The sequence below is a fragment of the Solanum dulcamara genome, chromosome 2, assembly GCF_947179165.1.
Source record: "Solanum dulcamara chromosome 2, daSolDulc1.2, whole genome shotgun sequence".
Lineage (NCBI taxonomy): Eukaryota > Viridiplantae > Streptophyta > Magnoliopsida > Solanales > Solanaceae > Solanum > Solanum dulcamara.
Window position 1 is genome coordinate 68,970,253 of NC_077238.1, and position 20,625 is coordinate 68,990,877.

The 20,625-nt window shown below is 36.8% G+C and overlaps 3 protein-coding genes across 3 annotated transcripts; 1 reads left to right on the top strand and 2 right to left on the bottom strand.

The window, feature by feature from the left end:
* Positions 1–232: 232 nt before the first annotated feature.
* On the top strand, positions 233–2,137 carry LOC129872506 (uncharacterized). The gene is made up of 3 exons (XM_055947479.1): positions 233–861; positions 1,082–1,645; positions 1,990–2,137. Exons 1-3 carry the CDS (start codon positions 233–235, stop codon positions 2,135–2,137), a joined length of 1,341 nt encoding a protein of 446 aa, XP_055803454.1.
* A 3,673-nt stretch (positions 2,138–5,810) lies between these two features.
* Positions 5,811–10,043, bottom strand: LOC129880650 (uncharacterized). Its single transcript, XM_055954776.1, has 2 exons — positions 9,561–10,043; positions 5,811–6,874 (listed from the first exon to the last, which is right to left on the bottom strand). Exons 1-2 carry the CDS (start codon positions 9,872–9,874, stop codon positions 6,400–6,402), a joined length of 789 nt encoding a protein of 262 aa, XP_055810751.1. The 5' UTR covers positions 9,875–10,043; the 3' UTR covers positions 5,811–6,399.
* A 3,576-nt stretch (positions 10,044–13,619) lies between these two features.
* On the bottom strand, positions 13,620–15,210 carry LOC129872513 (secreted RxLR effector protein 161-like). Its single transcript, XM_055947484.1, has 2 exons — positions 14,539–15,210; positions 13,620–13,661 (listed from the first exon to the last, which is right to left on the bottom strand). The coding sequence occupies exons 1-2, from the start codon at positions 15,208–15,210 to the stop codon at positions 13,620–13,622; spliced, it is 714 nt and encodes a 237-aa protein (XP_055803459.1).
* Positions 15,211–20,625: the final 5,415 nt, after the last annotated feature.

Below are 20,625 nucleotides of genomic sequence, written 5' to 3' on the forward strand. Positions count from 1 at the left end.
AAATATTTTTATGTATAACATAATTTAAAAGTAGTATATCTATAATCGGGTCGGTTTGAGTTCGGTTTGACTTTTTTTAGTTAAAACCAAGCCAACCCTATAATGGTCGGGTTTTTTTTCCAAACACCAAACCAAGTCAAACCAAACCACTAGTCGGTTTTTTTTTCCGATTTGGTTCGGTTTGTCGGTTTGGTGCGGTTTATCGGTTTGCCCTGTACAGCCCTACCTGACAATGCAATACAAACACTGGTGGTTGTTCAGAACTAAGAGATCTTTATGGGGGGATTTCTTGAGAGCTAAATACTGCCAAAGAGCTCATCCTGTCACAAAAAAGTGGCACACAGGCCAATCTCTCATATGGAAGAACATGATGAAGAACAAAGGTGATATAGAACCTCATATTAAGTGGACCTTATGTTCAGGAAACTGCAGTTTCTGGTGGGATGATTGGCTGGGTATTGGCCCTCTAGCCAATCACTATGAATATATTCCAAGATTCAACAATTCCACTGTCTCCATGTTCTTGAGAAATGGAAAATGGAATGAAGAGAAAATCAGGCAACAGGCCCCTCAGCATATGATACACACAATTCTCAATATTGAAATCATGTACCAACAAAACACATTAGATCAAGCTCAATGGAAGCTGCAGTCACATGGAAATTTCACTTGTAAATCAGCTTGGGAACATGTGAGGAAGAAAAAAAACAAGACATTGACTGATAGGATGACATGGCATACTAACATCCCTTTCAAGGCTTCATTCTTACTTTGGAGAGCATTGAGACACAAACTACCAACCAATCATAAACTGATTTCTTTTGGGAGAAACTGCAGAGTGCTCATGCTGCTACAGGCCTGGTTTGGACAACATAGATCACATTTTTATCTCTGGAAGCTTTGCTAAACACATCTGGACATATTTCTCCAACTGGAGGGGGGGGGGGGGAATCATGCAGGACCACAACTCCATTAGAAGCATCTTGATGAGATGGTGGACCTACAAACCAAACAATGTTGTACATAAACTCATGTTGCAAGCCATCCCTATATTTATTTGCTGGAATGTCTAGAAGAACAGGTGTGCAAGTAAATATGGAGGAAAGAAATCTAGTACTACTAGAGTGAAGTTCAATATAATCAAGGAAATATACATGTTGATTACTACAGCTTTTCCATATATCCCATCTTGGAAGGATCTCATTATTTGGATAGAAAACTGTAAGCATGACATAAAAGTAACCCAGGTTAAATGGCTCAAACCCGCCTCTAACATTGTTAAACTTAACACAGATGGGAGTGCCATAGGCAACCCAGAAAAAATAGGAGCAGGAGGCATAGTAAGGGATCATAAGGGTAATCTGATATATGCTTTTGCCTCTCCTTTGGGAGTTGGAACCAATAATCAAGCTGAAGTGCAGGCAACCAGTTTTGGCATTAATTGGTGCCTTCAACATGGTTATAATAGAGTAATATTGGAAGTAGATTATGAACTTGTGATCAAGTGGCTGAATCTGGACATCAAACCACCCTGGAGCATTCAAAACTATGTTAAGGAACTCCAACAACTGGTCCAAATGCTAGAATTCTTCCAATGCAAACATGTTTTTCGAGAAGCAAATTTTCCAGCTGATACATTATCTAAGTATAGCCATATACTTGATAATACACAACACTTCTACAACCTTCAACAACTTCCACAAGAAACCAAGGGCTACATAAAGCTAGACAAGATAGGAATGACAAGCTTCAGGAGAAGAAGATTAAAAAGGATCAAACAACCTCCTTGAACATTTCTTATCTCTAATGTTCCTAACTTATATTCTAGTTTGGATGTCTCTAATTCATAGATATATATATTTTAAAGTCTCCACTGTTAGAAATATTGTAAAAGGGAGAGTCTCCCTCGTGTATTGCTTCTATAGATTAATCATCTTACCATTAGAAGTAAAACTAGATTAGGTGTTTTGTCTATGGCTTACTGTGCAGGTACTACAGGACTGCAACACAGGAGTCAACAATTGGACTTCTATTCTGGTTTAACTCCTTTGTGCAGATACAACATAAAGGAGCAGCAAAACGGAGTTGTAGTAGTGAATTGCAAAACTGCAATTCCTCCATGTTGCCTCTAATGTGAAGGATGCTGTCTTCAGCAACAATTTCTCCATGTTGCCTCTAATTTTCCAGCTGATAAGAGGTACAATACATAGATGAAGCATCCAAAAACAAGATACAACAGCTTGCAGAACTTCAACAACACTACAGAGATGCAATTATAAGATCAGCTACATAACCATCCACAAAATTAAGCTAATCTTGGAGTATTCTCAATAACTACTAAAAGATACTTGGACAAAATCGGTATGACAAGACTGGGAAGAACAAAGATGAAAAGAACGATCTCGATTCATGGAAACTAGAAGTTTCGTATACTTGATCTTCTTCAATTAGCTATGTATAAAATGTAGCTTATTTGAATAGGACTAGTGTAGGTTTCTTTCTTGTATTCACATGGAAGGGGAGAGTCTCCCTCATTTATGGTTTTTCCTAGTCGCATTGTATCGAGAGGAGTCCTCTCATAGGTTTACTACTTTTCTAATATTTAGGAAGAACTTTCTAGTATCGGGGATGAGTTAGCCGACCTTAGTAGGTCTGCAGACTTATGAACCACCTTAAGTTCGGAGGTAAGGTTATGTCCCCCTTCTTGTATCTTTATATTTTATGTATGATAAGGCTTGGGGGTGCTGCTCAACCCCTGACTGTGCACGAGAGATGGGAACCTCGTGTAGGTTCCTTCCCCCCCCCCCCCCAAAAAAAAAAAGGCCTAAAATCAATGAAGTGCACAAATATCTATTTTTGGAGTAGTCATTTAATTAATGTTTTTGTATAATATTTTTATAAGTTTGTTTGGTTTTTGAAATAATTAAGGCATACGTTAAAAATTTACGTTTGAAGTGCATGTAAAAATTATTTTAAATCTTTTGCATGTGTGTCTAAATTTATTTTGCCAAAATTATTTCTTTTCTTCAAATGTCAATAATTCAACACTCAAATCTACTCCAAATAGGTTCAAATTTTAAATAAAAGTTTCATATATCATAAAGAAAAAACTTCAAACATCAATATGTCTGATATTTTTTGTCAACAACTTTTAGATTTCAACACCCAAATCGAATTCAAATAAGCTCAAATTTGAAACATAAGTTTCATGCATCATAAAGAGCAAACCTCAATTATCAATTTATCAAATAACAATATCGTTTTAACTTTTTCATTTATGATTGTTCGGATATACATGGTTGAAATACATGTTAAAATTGGTTAAAATTTCAGATATGTGCATATGAACTTTTTTTTTGCCAATAAAATAATAACTTTTCGAATTTCAACAAAAACATTTTAAAGATAAATTTTATATATCATGAAGAACAAATCTCGATCATCTATTTGTCAAATAACAACAAATCTAACAAATCTTTTTAGCACTTTTTTATTTATTTATTATTTATGACTACACTCAAGCATACATGGTTGAAAAACATGTTAAAATTTGCTAAAGTTTCAGGCTTCTGCATTTAAAAAAATTGACAACAAAATAATAATTTTGATATTCAAATTTCAAAATCCAAATCTATTCCAACTAAGCTCAAATTTGAAATATAAGTTTCAAACAAACTTCAACTATCAATATGTCAAATAACAAGAGGTCTAACAAATCCTTTTAGCACCGTTTTAATTTTTTTCCATAAGTTCTATGTATCATGAAAAATAAACTTCAATCATCAACTTGTTAAATAACAACAAAAAAGCTCAAATTTGAAACATAAGTTTCATGTATTATAAAGAACAAGCTCAATCATTAATTTACCAAAATAAACAAATCTAACAAACTCATTTAGCACTCTTTAATTAGTTCATTTATGTCTAGACTATGTCATATGACTAAACCACATGTTTAAAATGAAAAAAACTTCAGACGTGTGTGTCTTAAAAAAAATCAAAAGAGTGTTACATAAATTTGTTGTTTTTTTGACAAATTAATGATCGAGGTTTGTTCTTCATGATAAATGAAACTTATGTTTCAAATTTGAGTTTTTTTGAGAAGATTTTGGGTGTTAAAATTAAAAAAATAAAATTATTATTTTCTTCACAAAAATTTTCAAACGTACACACCTAAAATTTTAGCTATTTTAACATATGTCTCGTTCGTGTATGACTGAAACTCCTACGTACTTCAAAAATTTAAATTATGTTGAATATGTTTGTTAAATTTGTTGTTGTTTTGATAAATTGATGATTGATATTTGTTCATTATGATACATGAACTTATGTTTCAAATTTGACTGTATTTGAAGTAATTTTTGATGGTTAATTTGTTGAAATTTGAAAAATAAAAGAACTTTTTTGATAAAACAAATTTAGACATACATGTCTGAGATTTAAAACAATTTTTACATGCACTTCAGACGCAAAATTTTAACTTTATGAGCATATATCTAAATCATTTTCAAAAATGAAAAACTTATAAATAATAATAATAATAATAATAATAATAATAATAATAATAATAATAATAATAATAATAATAATAATAATAATAATAATAATAATAATAAATGGGCATTTAATTGAAGCAGATATTTGTGCACTTCCCTCTTAAAATTCTTAAAAGTCCTAATATAAGCGATCTAATTCATATCCCATGACTAATTAAGTGAAGTTAATTCATGAAGGTATGATTAGGGCTGGTAAAATGGATAAAATTTAAGATTATTCGTTTGATTTAATCCAGTTTAAATGCTTTTGTTATTCAATTATTTAAAAATAAATTAAATATGAATCAACTCATATTATTAATTATAAACCCATGGATATCCACCATTTGCACTCCTCAACGGGCCTTTGAGTTTATTTGACTATGTTTGGGTCCAATTTTGCAACATATCTGCAAAGAAATTGTTTGTTAGCTAATTTGCTGGAGCCCATAGAGTTTCGATTAAATTTGGATCATACATTACAGTGTCTATTTAGGTGTCTATTTAGAGGTGACACTCCCAATAGAATTTCTCTATACTCAGGGCTCGAGCTCGAGACCACTGGTTAAGAGTGAAGCAGTACCACCACTGCACCACAACCCATGTAGGTGATGATTGTTACCTATTGTATCATATTATGTTGTTACTAGTTAGTTTAAATATAATATTTCTTTTGATTATTGTTTCAATCAATAAATTTATCGATCGTTAGATAACAATGAAAAATCTCATTTGTGGAATATTTTTAGTACAAAATATAAAAATTTATGTGAAATTTACTTTTTAATTAATTTGGAGGAAAATAAAGGAAAAAAGCTCAAAAGTCATCAAACTATTACAAGTGACTTATTTATATCATTCATTAAAAGTTGAACTCGTCTATATATGCTACTACCGTCACAAAAAGGGTTCATTCATACCATTATTTTTTAACAAAAAACATATCCAATTTTGCAAAACCATTTATGCCACGTGGCTTCTTGTTAGAGTTCCATGCTATCAAATTAAACTGGTTCAATATTTAATTAAAATTAAAATGGAAATCCAAATCCATTATAAACGATAATTTTACAAAGAGTGTACTACTGTAATAAATGTCAATACTATAGGTAAAATGTTGTTAAAAAGAAGCAAAACATAACATAAATATTAATTCCAGAGAAAATCAAATCGTTATAGTAAAATGATGTTATAACTTATAACAAGGTTTGACCGTATTTAAGATGAAATAATGACTTTGACTAACAAAATTTCAACTACTCTTTTCAAACGAAATTCAAATCTAAACATAACTTCAAATTCTAACTACTTTTAACTTCTTCCAATACATTTTTTTTTTCAATTTCAACAAAATATAGTCCAACCTCCCTACTTTTATAATCTTCAAGCTCAACCTACTTACCAATGAAATAAAATCTACAAAAAATGAAGTGGATCAACACTTCCTCAACCACAGGGTAATATGTCTGATGGGACAACTTAGAAAACAAATAGCAGAACTATAAATTCTCCAAAACTATTTTATGAGTTGGATATCACCAACTTCTATGTAGGGAAATATTTCATTATCCAAATAATAACTGCAAACTCAGTAGTAAGATATACTATACAAAAATATACATCTGTAAAATTTTCTAACTCAAACTAGTAGCTGGAGTTCAAATGAAGAACAAAGCACAGATAAATAAAGACCAGAAAGACGAGAACAAACTCCAGATAAGTTGAGTTGATCCTGAAAGTTGTATATATAATGTATATGAATAATTACCTATAGTTCTGATGGCAAGTTTGCAACCCACCGCGAGGATTGATCAAAACTTATAGCACTTTGTCATAATGCTATTCTTGCTGCGATTGTTCCTCTTCACCTCTCTTTAACAGAGGCTGAAAATTGAACAAAGGCGATGTCTGAATCTGCAAATTTCGCCACTGGCATTGTGTTAACCAAGTAAGGGAATGAGATCTTAAAGAAAGTCGGCTTTGGCGTGGAGGGACGGCTAATATATCCAATTAATTCCTGTACAGCAAGTACATGGAATTTTGGGGGTCCCTTCAGTGCAATGTTGTGAACGCGGTGCTCATAAATCTTCCCATCTTTGTCTAGTTTATACTCTGAAGTACCATCAAATCGACCACGGCTCTCCCATGGAACACGTGGAATTCCATGAACAGTCCATCGAATCATGATCATGCCTTCCACAGGCTGCCATACACTAACAATATCTATCCACAAAGCTCTGAAGAATATCCTGCCATGAAATCGTAAAGCCCAGAAGATCGATTTATAATTCTCAATGCCAGTAAAGGTGTTGAGGGGATCTTTGAAGACTATATCATCCCTGTAGAGAATAGAAAAACACCATCAAGAAATAGAAATATATCATCACGACAATAACAACATCAATAACATTTGCACCTTAATCACAAAGTAGTTCCAGTAAGCTAATGAATGCTTTATGTTCATTCCGCTTTATTTGAGCCGGTTTCATTTCAGTATATATTATTTGTCTTGACTTATCTAAAACTAGAGATTAACCAATATTGCCATATCACTAAACTGACATACAAAACCAAACAAATTAAAAAGACTACAGAATGACACCAAAACTTCTATGCATAAAGGAACCTTTTGGGTGCACCAAAAAAAATGATAAAATACTACTCTTCAACTGAACAAAGTACATCTTTACACCTTCAAAAGCATTCCCATTTCTTTCTTACCAGGCTATGCACATAAGATCTAGAGGCCGAAAAACAACAGTACCAGCAAGCACCTCTTTTACCAAGCCAAGCAACACCCAAAAACACCAAACCAAGGGAGAATTTCCTGCCATAGTCACGAAACTACCAGAAGATGAATAAGGAGATGATCCTTACCCAAATTCTTGCACATGAAAGCATCAACAAACATAGGTAACCTTCCTCTTTCTCAAATTCTCAGCTGGCAAGATCACCAATCTATTTGCTAATCAAGTAAAGAAAGATATCCTCCTCATCTGCGAGATCCGAAACGACCTATATGGAAAGCAACCCCCTCCCTTTTCAGGAGCTTCTCCTAATAGGACTTAACAAAGAACACATTATTCCACACCCTCCATCTCCCTACATCTTGACTATCCTATGGTGCACTTTGTTTATGAAATAACTCGACCAAACATTAAAGTTCTGCTACCTGTAAATCCTGAAAATTACTCCTAAATCTCAAATCCTAAGAGACTTCACCACCTTGTAATCTTTGGGCTTATTGGACTTTCATTACCTTTTCACATGATATCCTGTAGATGTTTAGGAAAGTGATGCAAAAAGTGTTGTCCCCACACCATGTGTCCCCCCAAAACTAAACCTCCTTCCATCTCCATCCCGAAAAGACATATTTGCACTAAATTCTTCGTGCCCCTCATGATGTTCAACCCCATTCACCTACATGAATTTATGAAATTTCTCAGTCTATTTGCAAGCTAACCCTATAAAATAATATTATATTTGAATCTCCTTCCTCCAATCACATGTTTACATTGCTCTCGGCTTATGTCTCCAACCCTCTTTCCTCTCTTTATCTCTCCCTCTCCTCTTCTTCCTTCTCTAATTCCCTCACCTCATTAGTGATCTCCTTCAATTTCACCTCTACCCTTCCAAACACCTCCTTGTACCACAATTCAAATCCTTTTTAGCATCTTCACCCTTTTAGCTAATTTGAATGACGGATTTCCCACCACTTTGTTGTTGTTCCATCATCCAGCCAACTGTTTTATCAAAGTCCGTCGCTCGTAACTACATGTTTTCAAATATGAAGGGAGTTCTAGCTCTTCTTCCTCTTCTTATCCTTGAACATCCGACTTTGAGATACATGTGTAGATTGGAAGCCACTAAAGGCATAGGTAGTCTTCTAGGTGACTAAAGACTACAGAAAGGGTAAGATAAGACCAAAGTTGAAATATTAACTAAAAGATGCGCTTTCCCATAGGCCAGATGATGAGAATTAGAATTCTAGTAAGTGTACATACAGCCAGTTCAAGAAAAGGGAAGCTACTATCACTACAATTTCCCACAAAGAAAAGACTAATAAACCAGCAAACAAACAACACAGGATCATTAACTAAATCTTAATCACAAATTAGTTAGGGTCAGGTACAAGAATTTAAATAAACGAGAAGTTTCAACCTCCTGCTCCAAAGGTTGATTAATAACTAGTGTTCATCAACTACGATTCCAACTCCCAAACTGTGCCTACAACATCCTGTTGGATATTGTTGTTGGGCACATTCGGTTGCTCATAACTTGAATTTTATTATTGCAAAGTAAAGACCAGCTTCGGTCTTACAGTTCTTACATACAATTTTTCTCGCACTCACACTCTAACAACTTACAGAAATGCAAGGTAAAACTACGTATAATAGACCCTTGTGGTCGGACACTTTCCCGGACCCTGCGAATAGTGAGAGCTTTAGTGCACTGCGCTGCCCTCGCACTCTAACAACTCTCTTATTTCTTACCCACATGTTGCTTGCTTACTTGCTTTCTCTTGGCTACAACTTAGATGACCACCTCTATTTATAGGTGGTGATGGAAGGATCTAATGTAAGATATTTACTTTTCTCTTCTAGTTGGTGATGAATTCTTACACTCCTCCTCAATACCAATTTAATTTGTTCTTTGCGTCCACTGTGAGCGATTCCTAAAACTCTGTAAGCACATGATTTCCATGCCCTTTGAGGATCTTAGCCTCTGTTGAATTACTCCGGTCCCTACTCTTTAAAGCTTCTTCAAAGATAGTAGTCTCTTTGAGCTGGACCACCTCAACTAACGTTGCATCTATATATTTGTCGTTTTGGCGTTTTGGTCGTGTCGACCTTCTTAGTTGAGGTTGCAGAGCTACTAGCATTCTAATTACGGATTCGGAGAACTCAATAGCTTTAGCATAGAACCACAATAACTACAAAATCCTAGCTCCGCCTGTCTCAACCTCCCTACTAATTTACCGTAGTTTGGATAGCTACGCTTTGCAAAGCACAAAAGAATTCTAACCTGTAGATATCAAAGTTGAGCTCCTTATAAAAGAGAGCCGGAAACTCTTCTCTGAGAATCCGAATAGCAGAACCCGTATTCAGATAGTAGTTCCTCTTCTGCTCTTCTTCCTTGTCAAGTTTCGTAGACGACATCGTATTAAGCTTCAGCGGAGCAGAAAATTGTCCGTACAACAATCCAACATCTTCCAAATCCTTCACACTCGAACAGACCTTAACAACTCTTCTTCGAAGAACCAGTTTCTTTACATTTGCAGAGTGTATGCGGCCGGCGGAAAAAGAGGAAATGTCCGGTGACGGCAAAAGAGTAGCCATATGATGACGTCAGATTCCGGCGGAATTAGGGATGGTCAGTGAACATTTTTTTTTTCTGTATAATTTTGGTGATGAAGAAAGGAAAGTAAAATAGTATGCGAATATTCTGGAGAGATGGATTTTGTTTGGTTGCTGAGAAAATGAAAAATCTTATCGGAAAAAGACATAAACGCGGCTGAGAAGGAGGGAAATAAAAGGATAAGCTTTTTTAGGATAATTTGAAAAATTATGGATCCTATTGGTGGATGAAATTCAATAAACTACCAACATGTCTAATCAACATTATTAGGAGTTTTTGCCAAAATTTGATGTTTTCACATGTTTTTTTTTCTTATTTGTTTTGGTATTTAAATCTAATACATTATTTTTTTATCTCAATTTATATCACTCATTTTTATTTTTAGTCCTAAAAATATAATTTAATTTTTAAATATTTATTTTACGTTGAAATGATTTATAGTTGCACGTACATGAAGGAAAAAAGAAGAATAATGTAGAAATTTCCTTTCTATTTCTTGATACCTTTCCTCTATACAATTGTGTTGCATTTATACCAGAGAAATAAATGAATACAAGGAAATATGGGAAACTAATTCTATATACATATTCTAGAAACGGACTCGGCCCAAAATACCAAATAAAACATTAGTCCAATAATCTAAATAATCTGGCCCAATAAAGTCTGAAGACGAAATCACTGCAATAGCCACAAATTAGGAATTTGTCACTCCAACGAGGTCTTTTACTAAATAGCCATATAAATGGAGCTTAACTTCAACACCCTCCCTCAAGTTGGAGGAGAGGAAACACCCAACTTGCCCAAAAGATTATGATACATAAGTCCAGTTAAGGATTTAGTGAAAATGTCAGCTAATTGAGAGGAAGAAGGTATATAAGAGAGTGAAATCAAGCAGGCGAGGTACTGTTGCTAGATGAAGTGACAGTCGATCTCGACGTGCTTCATTCGCTCATAAAAAATAGAATTCTTGGCGATGTGAATCGTTGCAAGGCTGTCAGAGTGTAGAGGCACCGGTAAGGGAATAGGAACTTCGAGATCATCAAACAAGCGAACCAACCAGGTAAGTTCAGAAACGACCCTTCACATTGAACGATACTCAGCCACAACAGAACTAAGGGAAATCGATGTTTGCTTCTTAGATTTTCAGGAGATAGGAGAAGAACCAAGTGAGATGTAGTAGCCACTAACGGACTTTCGTGAATCCGGGCAGGTACCCCAGTCAGAATTGCAAAAAAGCCATGAGTTTGAATGAGGGAGAAGTAGAAATGAAGAGACCTAGACCGGGATCTCGTCATAAATAATGGAGAACCCTCAAAACTGCATAAAGATGAGGTTCACAAGAATCTTGCATAAATTCACTGAGATGCTGCACAGTGAAGGAAAGATCAGGCCTTGTATGTATCAGATAATTCAACTTTCCCAACAAATTCCTGTATAGAGTAGGGTCTGATATAGGAATGCCCAGAGCTGTTAGCGATTTGATAGTAGGATTTAAAGGTGAAGATACTGAAGGTAGACGCAAAGAATCAAACTCCTGTAATAAATCAAAAGTGAATTTCCTTTGGGAAAATAATCAGACCATGTTGTTCTCGGATGACTTCCATCCCTAGGAAGAAATGCAACTGACCAAGGTCCTTAATTTTAAATTCTGCATCTAGAAATGACTTCAATGTTACCTGTCAATAAAATATCATCCACATAAACTGCTACTATAGATATAGAATGACTAGATTTCTTGAAGAAAAGAGAATAATCATTTAAAAAATGACTAAAACCCTTAAAATTTAGAGTTGAATTCAGTTTAGCATACCATTGTCTAGATGCTTGTTTAAGTCCATAAATGGACATTTTAAGTAAACAGACATGGTTAGGAGAAGGAGGAGTAAGTCCAGCAGGAAACTTCATGTAAATCTCCATATAAAAAAGCATTGTTAACATTCAACTGAAAAATACCCCAATCATGCTTAACTGTTATAGCTAAAATGCATCTAATAGTTGTCATTTTCACCACTGGTGAATTTTTTTTATTATAATTAATTTTGTCCTTTTGTATATTACCCCTTATGACCAATCTAGCCCCAGTCTCTCAATACTTCCATCTGAGTGTTGTTTAACTTTATAAACCCACTTGGATGATAGAGTCTTCTTGCCAGTAGGGAGAACAACAACTTCCCAAGTATTGTTTAGTTTCAAAGTAGCAAGTTCCTTGTCCATGGCTTCTTGCCAACCTGGATGAAGAATTGCTTGACTAAAAGTAACAAGTTCTTGTATATTAAAAATGGAACTGAGCATGAGTTGATTGTGACAAGACAAAGCACTAAAAGAAAAACATTTAAGGGTAACAGGACTTAGAAAACAAGATATAGTAATATCAGTTAGGTGAAGAGCATTGCAAATATAATCTTGTAAATAATCAAGTGTCTTGTGTGTTAAGAAGATTTTCTGAGTATGGTCTGAACAATGGGTAGAGTAGGAGGAGATGAACCAAAATTAGTAGGGGGAGATAAGGCAGAATAAGGACTAGAATGTACAGTAGTAGAATGACTAGTAGAAGATAATGGTGTAGAAGGGTAAGTAGTGCTAGGTGTGATAGATGGGATAGGAATAAACATTATCAGGTGTAGAAGGGTCTGGGTGATTAGATGGTGCAGAAAAAGGAGATGAGGTAGAAGGATCAGTAGGACTAGAAGGATATATAGTAGCCTTAAGTTCAGAATACACAGAGAAAGGGAAATATTCTTCATGAAAAATCACATTTCTGGAGATTGATATTTTCTTGGTTTGTAAATCCAAAACTTTATATCCTTTCTTACCATAAGGGTATCCAATGAAGACACAAGGGAGAGCTTTAGGATCTAACTTTCCTCTATGAATAGGAAGGGTGGATACAAAACATAAGCAACCAAAATATTTTAAATGAGAATAGGATGGTTTGATTTTGAACAAGACTTTAAAAGGGGTTTTAAACTTCAAAATACTGGAAGGGTATCTATTTATGAGATAAGTAGCAGTTAATAAATATTTTTCCTAAAAAAAATATGAGATGAGATTGGAATAAGAGAGCCCTAGAGGTTTCTAATAGATGCTCGTGCTTTCTTTCCACTTTTTTTCATTTTATTGTGGAGTGTAAACACAGGTGGTTTGATGAATGATCCCCTTAAAGGTAAAAAGCAATTAGATTGAATTTTTTCATTCCCCAACCCAAAAGTATTGTTAGTTCTGATTATCTTAACTATTGAGTTGTATTGTCTTTCTACCATGGAAAGGTAAGATTAAAGAATATGAAAAACATTTGACTTAGTGCTTAATAGATAGGTCCAAGTAGCTCTACTAAAATCATCAACAATGATAAAAAAATACTTAAAACCATCATGAGTAATAGATTTATTAGGAACCCAAGTGTCCACATGTATTAATTCAAAAATATCTTTAGTAGAAGTAGTGCTAGTAGGAAAAGGAAGCTTAGACTGTCTTGCCATAAGATAAATAATACAAGGTGAAGAAGAACTTGCACAAGATGTAAAAATAGGAATAATTTTCTTCATATTACTGATGGGCATATGGCCTAATCTATAGTGCCAAATCTTTTCTTTTATATTGGAATCAAAAAAACTGAAACTGGAATTAAAAACATTTGATCTAGAAAAATATAGAATGTGTGCGAAAGTTGGGTAGACACTTAGTAGAAACTGTCGGTTGACTTAAATTGAGGATGTATAAGCCTTTTTATTCTTTACCAAGCACCCGAGGGCTCTTCAGTGAAGGGCCCTGCAATATTAGACAAATGTCAGGAGTGAAAAGAATATATTTCTGAAGTTGTTTACACAGTCTATTAATAGAGACAAGGTTAATTATGAAAGTAGGAATATAAAGTACATTTTTTAGAGTTAGATTAAATAAAAGAGAAACACAACTTGAATGAGTGACTTTTACCTTATGAGAATTAAGAAGAGTGACCATATTAGGTTTAGGTAAAGAGCTTAGATTAGTAAAGAAACATTTATCAAAAGTCATATTGATAACTCCATCAAAGGAGTTAGACCTGAAAGAGAAATGAGGCAAGTTGCCAGATGAAGAAGAAGAAGAAGAAAGAAGAAAGAAGGAAGAAGAATATACAGAGAAATGGAGAAGAGAGACGTAGAGAGAAGAGAGAGCAGAGACGTATAGAGAGAGAAAAATATCTTGGCAAATGAAAAGTTGTATATTATTCATTCATCAGTACATGACCTTATACTTCTAACTTGTATATGTACAGTATTTATATTCTTATACAAGTTGACATTTAACTACATTTTAACTACCCATAACAACCTGCTAACAAACTCTTAACTACTTTTAACAACTTATAACAATACTCTAACCTCTCTTCAACCTTGGTAGCTTGCAAGGTTAACACTCCTCCTCAAGTTCATGGTTTGAAGAGGTTCATAACTCCAAGCTAGTTTAGTAACTGTTGATGTTGAGATTTTCCTAGACTCTTGGTAAGTATATCTGCTAGCTGGTCTTTTGTATGTATGAATTTGGTTTTCAGCAATCCTTGGCAGATTCTTTCCCTTACAAAATGACAATCTATATCGATATGTTTGGTTCTCTCATGAAAGATGGGATTTGCAGCAATTTGAATAGTAGCCTTGCTATCACAGACCATGTTAACAGGCAGTTCAATCTGAACTCCTAGCTCTTTAAACAGATTTACTAGCCAGGTGACCTCAGCTGCACAGTTGGCCATACTTCTAAACTCATTCTCTGCGGAGCTTCTTGATATTGTCTCTTGTTTCTTTGATTTCCAGGAAATTAGTGATCCACCAAACTTTACTAGGTATCCAATGACAGATCTTCTTGTTTCCAGATAAGCACTCCAGTCAGAATCACAGTAGGCAGTCAAAGTATTTGAACTTTGAGATGGCATTAATAGCCCAAGACCTGGAGCTTCCTTGAGGTATCTGACAACTCTCAGTGCAGATTCCATATGTGACTCCTTAGGATTGTGCATATATTGACTCAACACCTGGACTAGGAAAGCTATGTCAGGTCTAGTCATAGTGAGATACAAGAGTCTCCCTATAAGTCTTTGGTACCTTTTAGGGTGTTGCAGTTGTTGGTCATCAACTCTGCCTTCATGTGATAAGTGTTCATCATATTTCACTGATATCAGCTTCTTGTTTTGTTCTAATGGTGTAATTGCAGGTTTAGCTCCTCCTAGCCCACATTCAGCAATCAGTTCCAATGGATATTTTCTCTGAGATATGTGAATTCCTTGATTGGATCTAGCACATTCAATGCCTAGAAAGAACTTCAGCTCACCTAAGTCTTTCATTTTGAATTGCTTTTATAGGCCTCTTTTTGTGTCCTCTACTAGACCAGTGTTGCGACCTGTAACCAGTAAGTCATCCACATATACCAGTACAATAAGTATATCACTATCAACTTGCCTGGTGAACAAGGAGTAGTCATAGTGGCTTTGATGGAATCCCAGCTTCAGTAAGGCCTTAGTCAGCTTCAAGTTTCACTGCCTGGGAGCTTGTTTGAGTCCATACAAGGACTTGTGGAGTTTGCAGACCTTGGTATTGGACTCCTCCTGTCTAGCAAACCCATCAGGGATGGTCATATAGACCTTTTCTAGCAGGTCCCCATTGAGAAATGCATTGTGGACATCCATTTGGTGAATAAACCACCCCTAGATGTAGTAAGGGCCACAACAGCTCTGATAGTAACCATTTTGGCAACTGGACTGAAGGTTTCACTATAGTCTAGGCCTTCTTATTTCAGCCTCTCAACTTCACCTGTGGATTTATACTTGATTTTGTACACCCACTTACAGCCAATAGGTCTCTTGCCATGGGGTAAATCAACCAGAGACCAGGTATGATTAGCCTCCAAAGCATCAATTTCTAGATTTACCCGCAGAAAGTCCCAGCAATATTCGACGACGGCCAACATTTTCCGGCGACCTCCGACGTTGCAGCGCTATCAGATTCAGGCGAAGTCCAAGATTCCGGTCAGGTATTTACTCACAGCTTTCTTCGGTCCAGATCTATTTAGATTTGGCCTAGATCTATTGATTTCCGTCGTCGTCTCGCGGTTTTCCATTTTCCGGCATGAATAGTGTTTCCAACGTAAATCAGGTTCTTTTCAACTGGAGTTGGTACCTCCTGTTTACCTATATTTTTGATCATACACTTATCGTTGCATTGTGCTAACTTTAGATTTTTGAATAATTTATTAAATCCTACGTATTTTTGTGGCTTTAGATAGTGATGATAGACTAAGGTCATGTTCTCATTCAGGGACAGGGTCGGGGACGAGGATAAAAGGGGTAAGTGGGTTAAAGGAGCGTCTAGACTGAGAGTTGGTTCTTGGAACATTGGTACGTTAACGGGCAAATTCATAGAGCTAGTTAAGATTCTAAAGAAGAGAAAGATTAATATAGCTTGTGTCCAAGAGACCAAATAGGTAGGTTCTAAAGCTAGGGAGGTAGACGGGTATAAGCTTTGGTTCTCAGGTAGATCGAAATATAGGAATGGGGTAGGCATTTTAGTAGACAATGATCTAAGGAATCAGGTTGTGGAGGTTAGTAGAGTCAACGATAGGATGATGTTGATTAAGGTGGTCGTTGAAGGGAGCACATTCAACATTATTAGTGCTTATGCGCCACAAGCGGGCTTAAGAGAGGAGGATAAGAGGCACTTTTGGGAGGATTTGGACGAGTTAGTGGGAGGTATACCACCTACTGAGAAGCTTTTTATGGGAGGGGATTTCAATGGGCACATCGAGTCTATTTCAGGAGGGTATGATGATGTGCATGGAGGCTTTGACTACGGGGTCAGAAATGGAGGAGGCCTTTTACTTTTGGAATTCGCGAGAGCTTTTGGGTTGGTCATAGCCAATTCGAGTTTCCCAAAAAAGGAAGACCACTTGGTAACGTTCCATAGTTCGGTGGCTAAGACTCAGATAGATTTTTTACTCCCGAGGAAGGTTGATAGAGGTTTGTGCAACGACTGTAAGGTCATTCTGATCGACAACCTTACAACCCGACATAAGCTTTTGGTGATAGATTTAGGGATCAAAATGATGAGGAAGAAGAGGGTTAGGGATAATCGATCTAGGATCAGATGGAGGAGTTTGACCACGGCAAATGCCTTGGAGATGGGAGAGAAGTTGAAGGTCATAGGGGCTTGAGATAGTAATGGGGATGCGATCAGTATGTGGGATAGGACAGCTAGTTGTATTAAGACTGTGGCAAGGGAAGTATTGGGAGTCTCGACTGGTAGTCGTAGTCGGCATCGAGGAGACTGGTGGTGGAATGGAAAAGTGTAAGAAAAGGTGGAAGCAAAGAAGATGGCGTAGGCAAAGTTGATAGAAAGCACAAATGAGGTGGAGAAGTGGACGAATAGGGAACTTTATAAGATAGTGAGAAAGGAGGCGAAGTCGGCGGTTTCGATGGCAAAAACAACAGCTTTTGAACGCCTTTATACTGAACTAGAAGAGAAAGATGGGGATAGAAAATTGTTCAGGCTAGCCAGGGCGTGGGAGAGAAGGGCACGAGATGTGGACCAAGTGAAGTGCATTAAGGACGAACATGGAAAAGTATTGATGGATGAGACCCTCATTAAACAGAGATGGCAGTCCTATTTCCATAAACTCTTGAATGAGGAAGGGGACAGAGACTTTGTGTTGGGAGATTTAGAACATACAGGGAGGCGTCGCGATTTTGGGTATTGCAGGAGTATTAATATTGAAGAGGTTAAGAGTGTCGTTCGTAGGATGCGCTGGGAAAGAGCAACCGGACCTGACGAGATTCCTGGGGAATTTTGGAAGAGCACGAGCTTGGTAGGTTTGGAGTGGTTGACTAGGTTATTTAATATCATCTTTAAAATGGCAACGATGCCCGAAGAATGGAGGTCGAGCGTAATGATCCCTCTATACAAAAACAAAGGGGATATCTAGAGTTGCAACAACTATAGAGACATTAAACTACTAAGCCATACTATGAAACTGTGGGAAAGAGTGGTAGAGATGAGGGTGAGGAGAGATGTGTCTATTTCAGAGAACCAGTTTGGATTTATGCCGGGACGCTCAACTACAGAAACCATCCATCTTATGAGGAGACTGGTGGAGCAACATAGGGAGAGGAAGAGGGACTTGCATATGGTATTCATCGACCTAGAAAAGGCTTATGATAAAGTCCCAAGAGAAATACTATGTATATGTTTGGAGGCTAAAGGTGTACCTGTGGCATACATTAGGGTGATCAAGGACATGTACGAGGGAGCCAAAACCAGGGTAAGGACAGTAGAAGGGGACTCAGAGCACTTTCCAGTGGTGATGGGGTTGCATCAAGGATCAGCGCTTAGTCCTTTTTTATTTGCCTTGGTGACAGATGGATTGACGCGACGAATTCAAGGTACGGTGCCATGGTGTATGCTTTTCACGGATGACATAGTCCTGATCGACGAGACTCACCGCGAAGTTAACGCTAAGCTGGAGGATTGGAGACATACCTTGTAGTCTAAAGGGTTTAAGTTGAGTAGGATAAAGACAGAGTACTTAGAGTGCAAGTTCAGTGAGACACCTCAGGAGGTTGGCGTGGAAGTTAGGCTTGGTGCTCAAGCCATCCAAAAGAGAAATAGTTGCAAGTATCTTGGGTTTATCATGCAAGGCAGCGGGGAAATTGATGATGATGTCACACATCGTATTGGGGTAGGGTGGATGAAATGGAGGCTCGCTTTCGGAGTGCTATATGACAATAATGTGCCATTAAAACTTAAGGGCAAGTTCTACAAAGTGGTGGTTAGACCCGCTATGCTGTATGGGGCTGAGTGTTGGCCAGTTAAGACTTCTCACATTCAAAAGATGAAAGTTGCTGAGATGAGAATGCTGAGATGGATGTGTGGGCACAGCAGGAGCGACAGAGTTAGAAATGAGGCTATTCGGGACAAGGTAGGAGTGGCCTCGGTGGAAGACAAGATGCGGGAAATGTGTCTGAGATGGTATGGACATGTGAAGAGGAGAGACACAGATGCCCCAGTACGGAGGTGTGAGAGGCTAGTCATGGATGGTTACAGAAGAGGTAGGGGTAGGCCGAAGAAGTATTGGGGAGAGGTGATTAGATAGGACATGGCGCAATTACAGCTTACGTAGGACATGACCTTAGATAGGAGGGTGTGGAGGACCCACATTAGGGTAGAAGGCTAGTTCATTGTCTCGTTATTCTTCTCTATTCATAGGCATAGTAGTGCATTACGATCTCTTGCGCTTTGACTTCTGATTTCTGTTATTTCTGTTAGTATTTATTACTTTTTATGCTTTGATTACTCTATTTTATCTGTGACGCTTTCATTATTTATTTATTCGTTATTTGTTATTTGTATTTATTTGTTATCTATTCGTTATTTGTTTGTTGTTTTTCTCATAAACTTTTAATTTTCTATTCTTATCTAACATTTTTTTATGCATTTATGCATTTATGCTTTTACTAAGATGAGGGTCTCCAGGAAATAGCCGTCCTACCTTGGTAGGAGTAAGGTCTGCGTACATTCTACCCTCCCTAGACTCCATGTTGTGGGATTTCACTGGGTTGTTGTTGTTGTTGTTGTTGTATTGCCTGAACCCATTGAGGATCAAGAGAGGTAGTTTTATAGGATGTAGGTTCAGTGATGGCTAAGTAAGAAGCTAGACAAGAGTTGTAAGAAGGAGAGACATGAGAGTAGGATATGTGTGATACAATAGGATAGGAACAAGAGTTACCTGTAGAGGTGGTGATAAAGTCTTGAAGCCAAGATGGTGGCTTACTGGTCTGGAGGATTTTCTGGGTGGGATAGGAGGGGAAGGAGGCTGAGATGGTAACTCAGGAGGTGATGCAGGAGGTAAAGGTGGTTGGATGGACTCTGAGTGTGGCTGTGGAGAGGGATAAGAGATGTCTAGAAGTGTGAGGACTGGGAATAAAGGATTAGAGGAGTCTTGGACATCCTTGAAAGGGAAAATATCTTCTTTGAACACTGCATGTCTATTTACAAAGAAGGATTTGGAGTGAAGATCATACAGGAGGTACCCCTTTTTTTATGAGGAGTATCCCATAAGGACAACTGGTATGGCTCTAGGAGAGAATTTGTCATGGATATGTGGGACTGTGGCATAGCAAAGGCAACCAAGGACTTTAATGTGAGCTAAGGAAGGAGGATGTAAATGAAGCATTTCAAAAGGAGTTTTGAACTGAAGGAGTTTTGAGGGGATTCTGTTAAGGAGATAGACTGCAGTAGTGACAGACTCACCCCAGAATTTTAGAGGGACATAGGATTGGAACCTGAGTGCCCTGGCCATCTCCATGATAGTTCTATGCTTCCTCTCAGCAACACTATTTTGTTGAGGAGTATAAACACATGTGGTTTGATAAAGAATGCCAAGTGTAGACAGCATATTCTGAAATGCAGCACTGAGAAACTCACAACCATTATTAGTTCTCAGAGTCTTCACATTTGTAGAGAATAAGTTGTGAACCTGTGTGAAAAAATTTCTTAACACCACAATTGTGTCAAATTTAGAGGCTATAAGAAAAATCCAAGTAAACCTGGAGTAATCATCAACTACAGTCACAAAGTATTTCTTTCCATCATGAGTGGGTACCCTGTAGGGACCCCAAATGTCACAATGAACAAGTTCAAACACAACATTTAACACATGAGAGCTTATAGGGAAAAGAAGTTTAGTTTGCTTAGCAAGTGGGCAAACTATA

What these genes read in the sequence shown, in the direction of transcription:
- LOC129880650 (XM_055954776.1), bottom strand. Translation starts at nt 9,874, where the DNA reads ATGGCTACTCTTTTGCCGTCACCGGACATTTCCTCTTTTTCCGCCGGC. An exon ending in CTCAACTTTGATATCTACAG is followed by an intron (nt 6,875 to 9,560) that starts GTTAGAATTCTT and finishes TATTCTCTACAG; the next exon opens with GGATGATATAGTCTTCAAAG.
- LOC129872513 (XM_055947484.1), bottom strand. Translation starts at nt 15,210, where the DNA reads ATGAAAGACTTAGGTGAGCTGAAGTTCTTTCTAGGCATTGAATGTGCT. An exon ending in TTGAACTGCCTGTTAACATG is followed by an intron (nt 13,662 to 14,538) that starts GTCTGTGATAGC and finishes CTAATATTGCAG; the next exon opens with GGCCCTTCACTGAAGAGCCC.
- LOC129872506 (XM_055947479.1), top strand. Translation starts at nt 233, where the DNA reads ATGCAATACAAACACTGGTGGTTGTTCAGAACTAAGAGATCTTTATGG. An exon ending in CTCATGCTGCTACAGGCCTG is followed by an intron (nt 862 to 1,081) that starts GTTTGGACAACA and finishes CTAGAAGAACAG; the next exon opens with GTGTGCAAGTAAATATGGAG. An exon ending in CCAGCTGATACATTATCTAA is followed by an intron (nt 1,646 to 1,989) that starts GTATAGCCATAT and finishes CTTACTGTGCAG; the next exon opens with GTACTACAGGACTGCAACAC.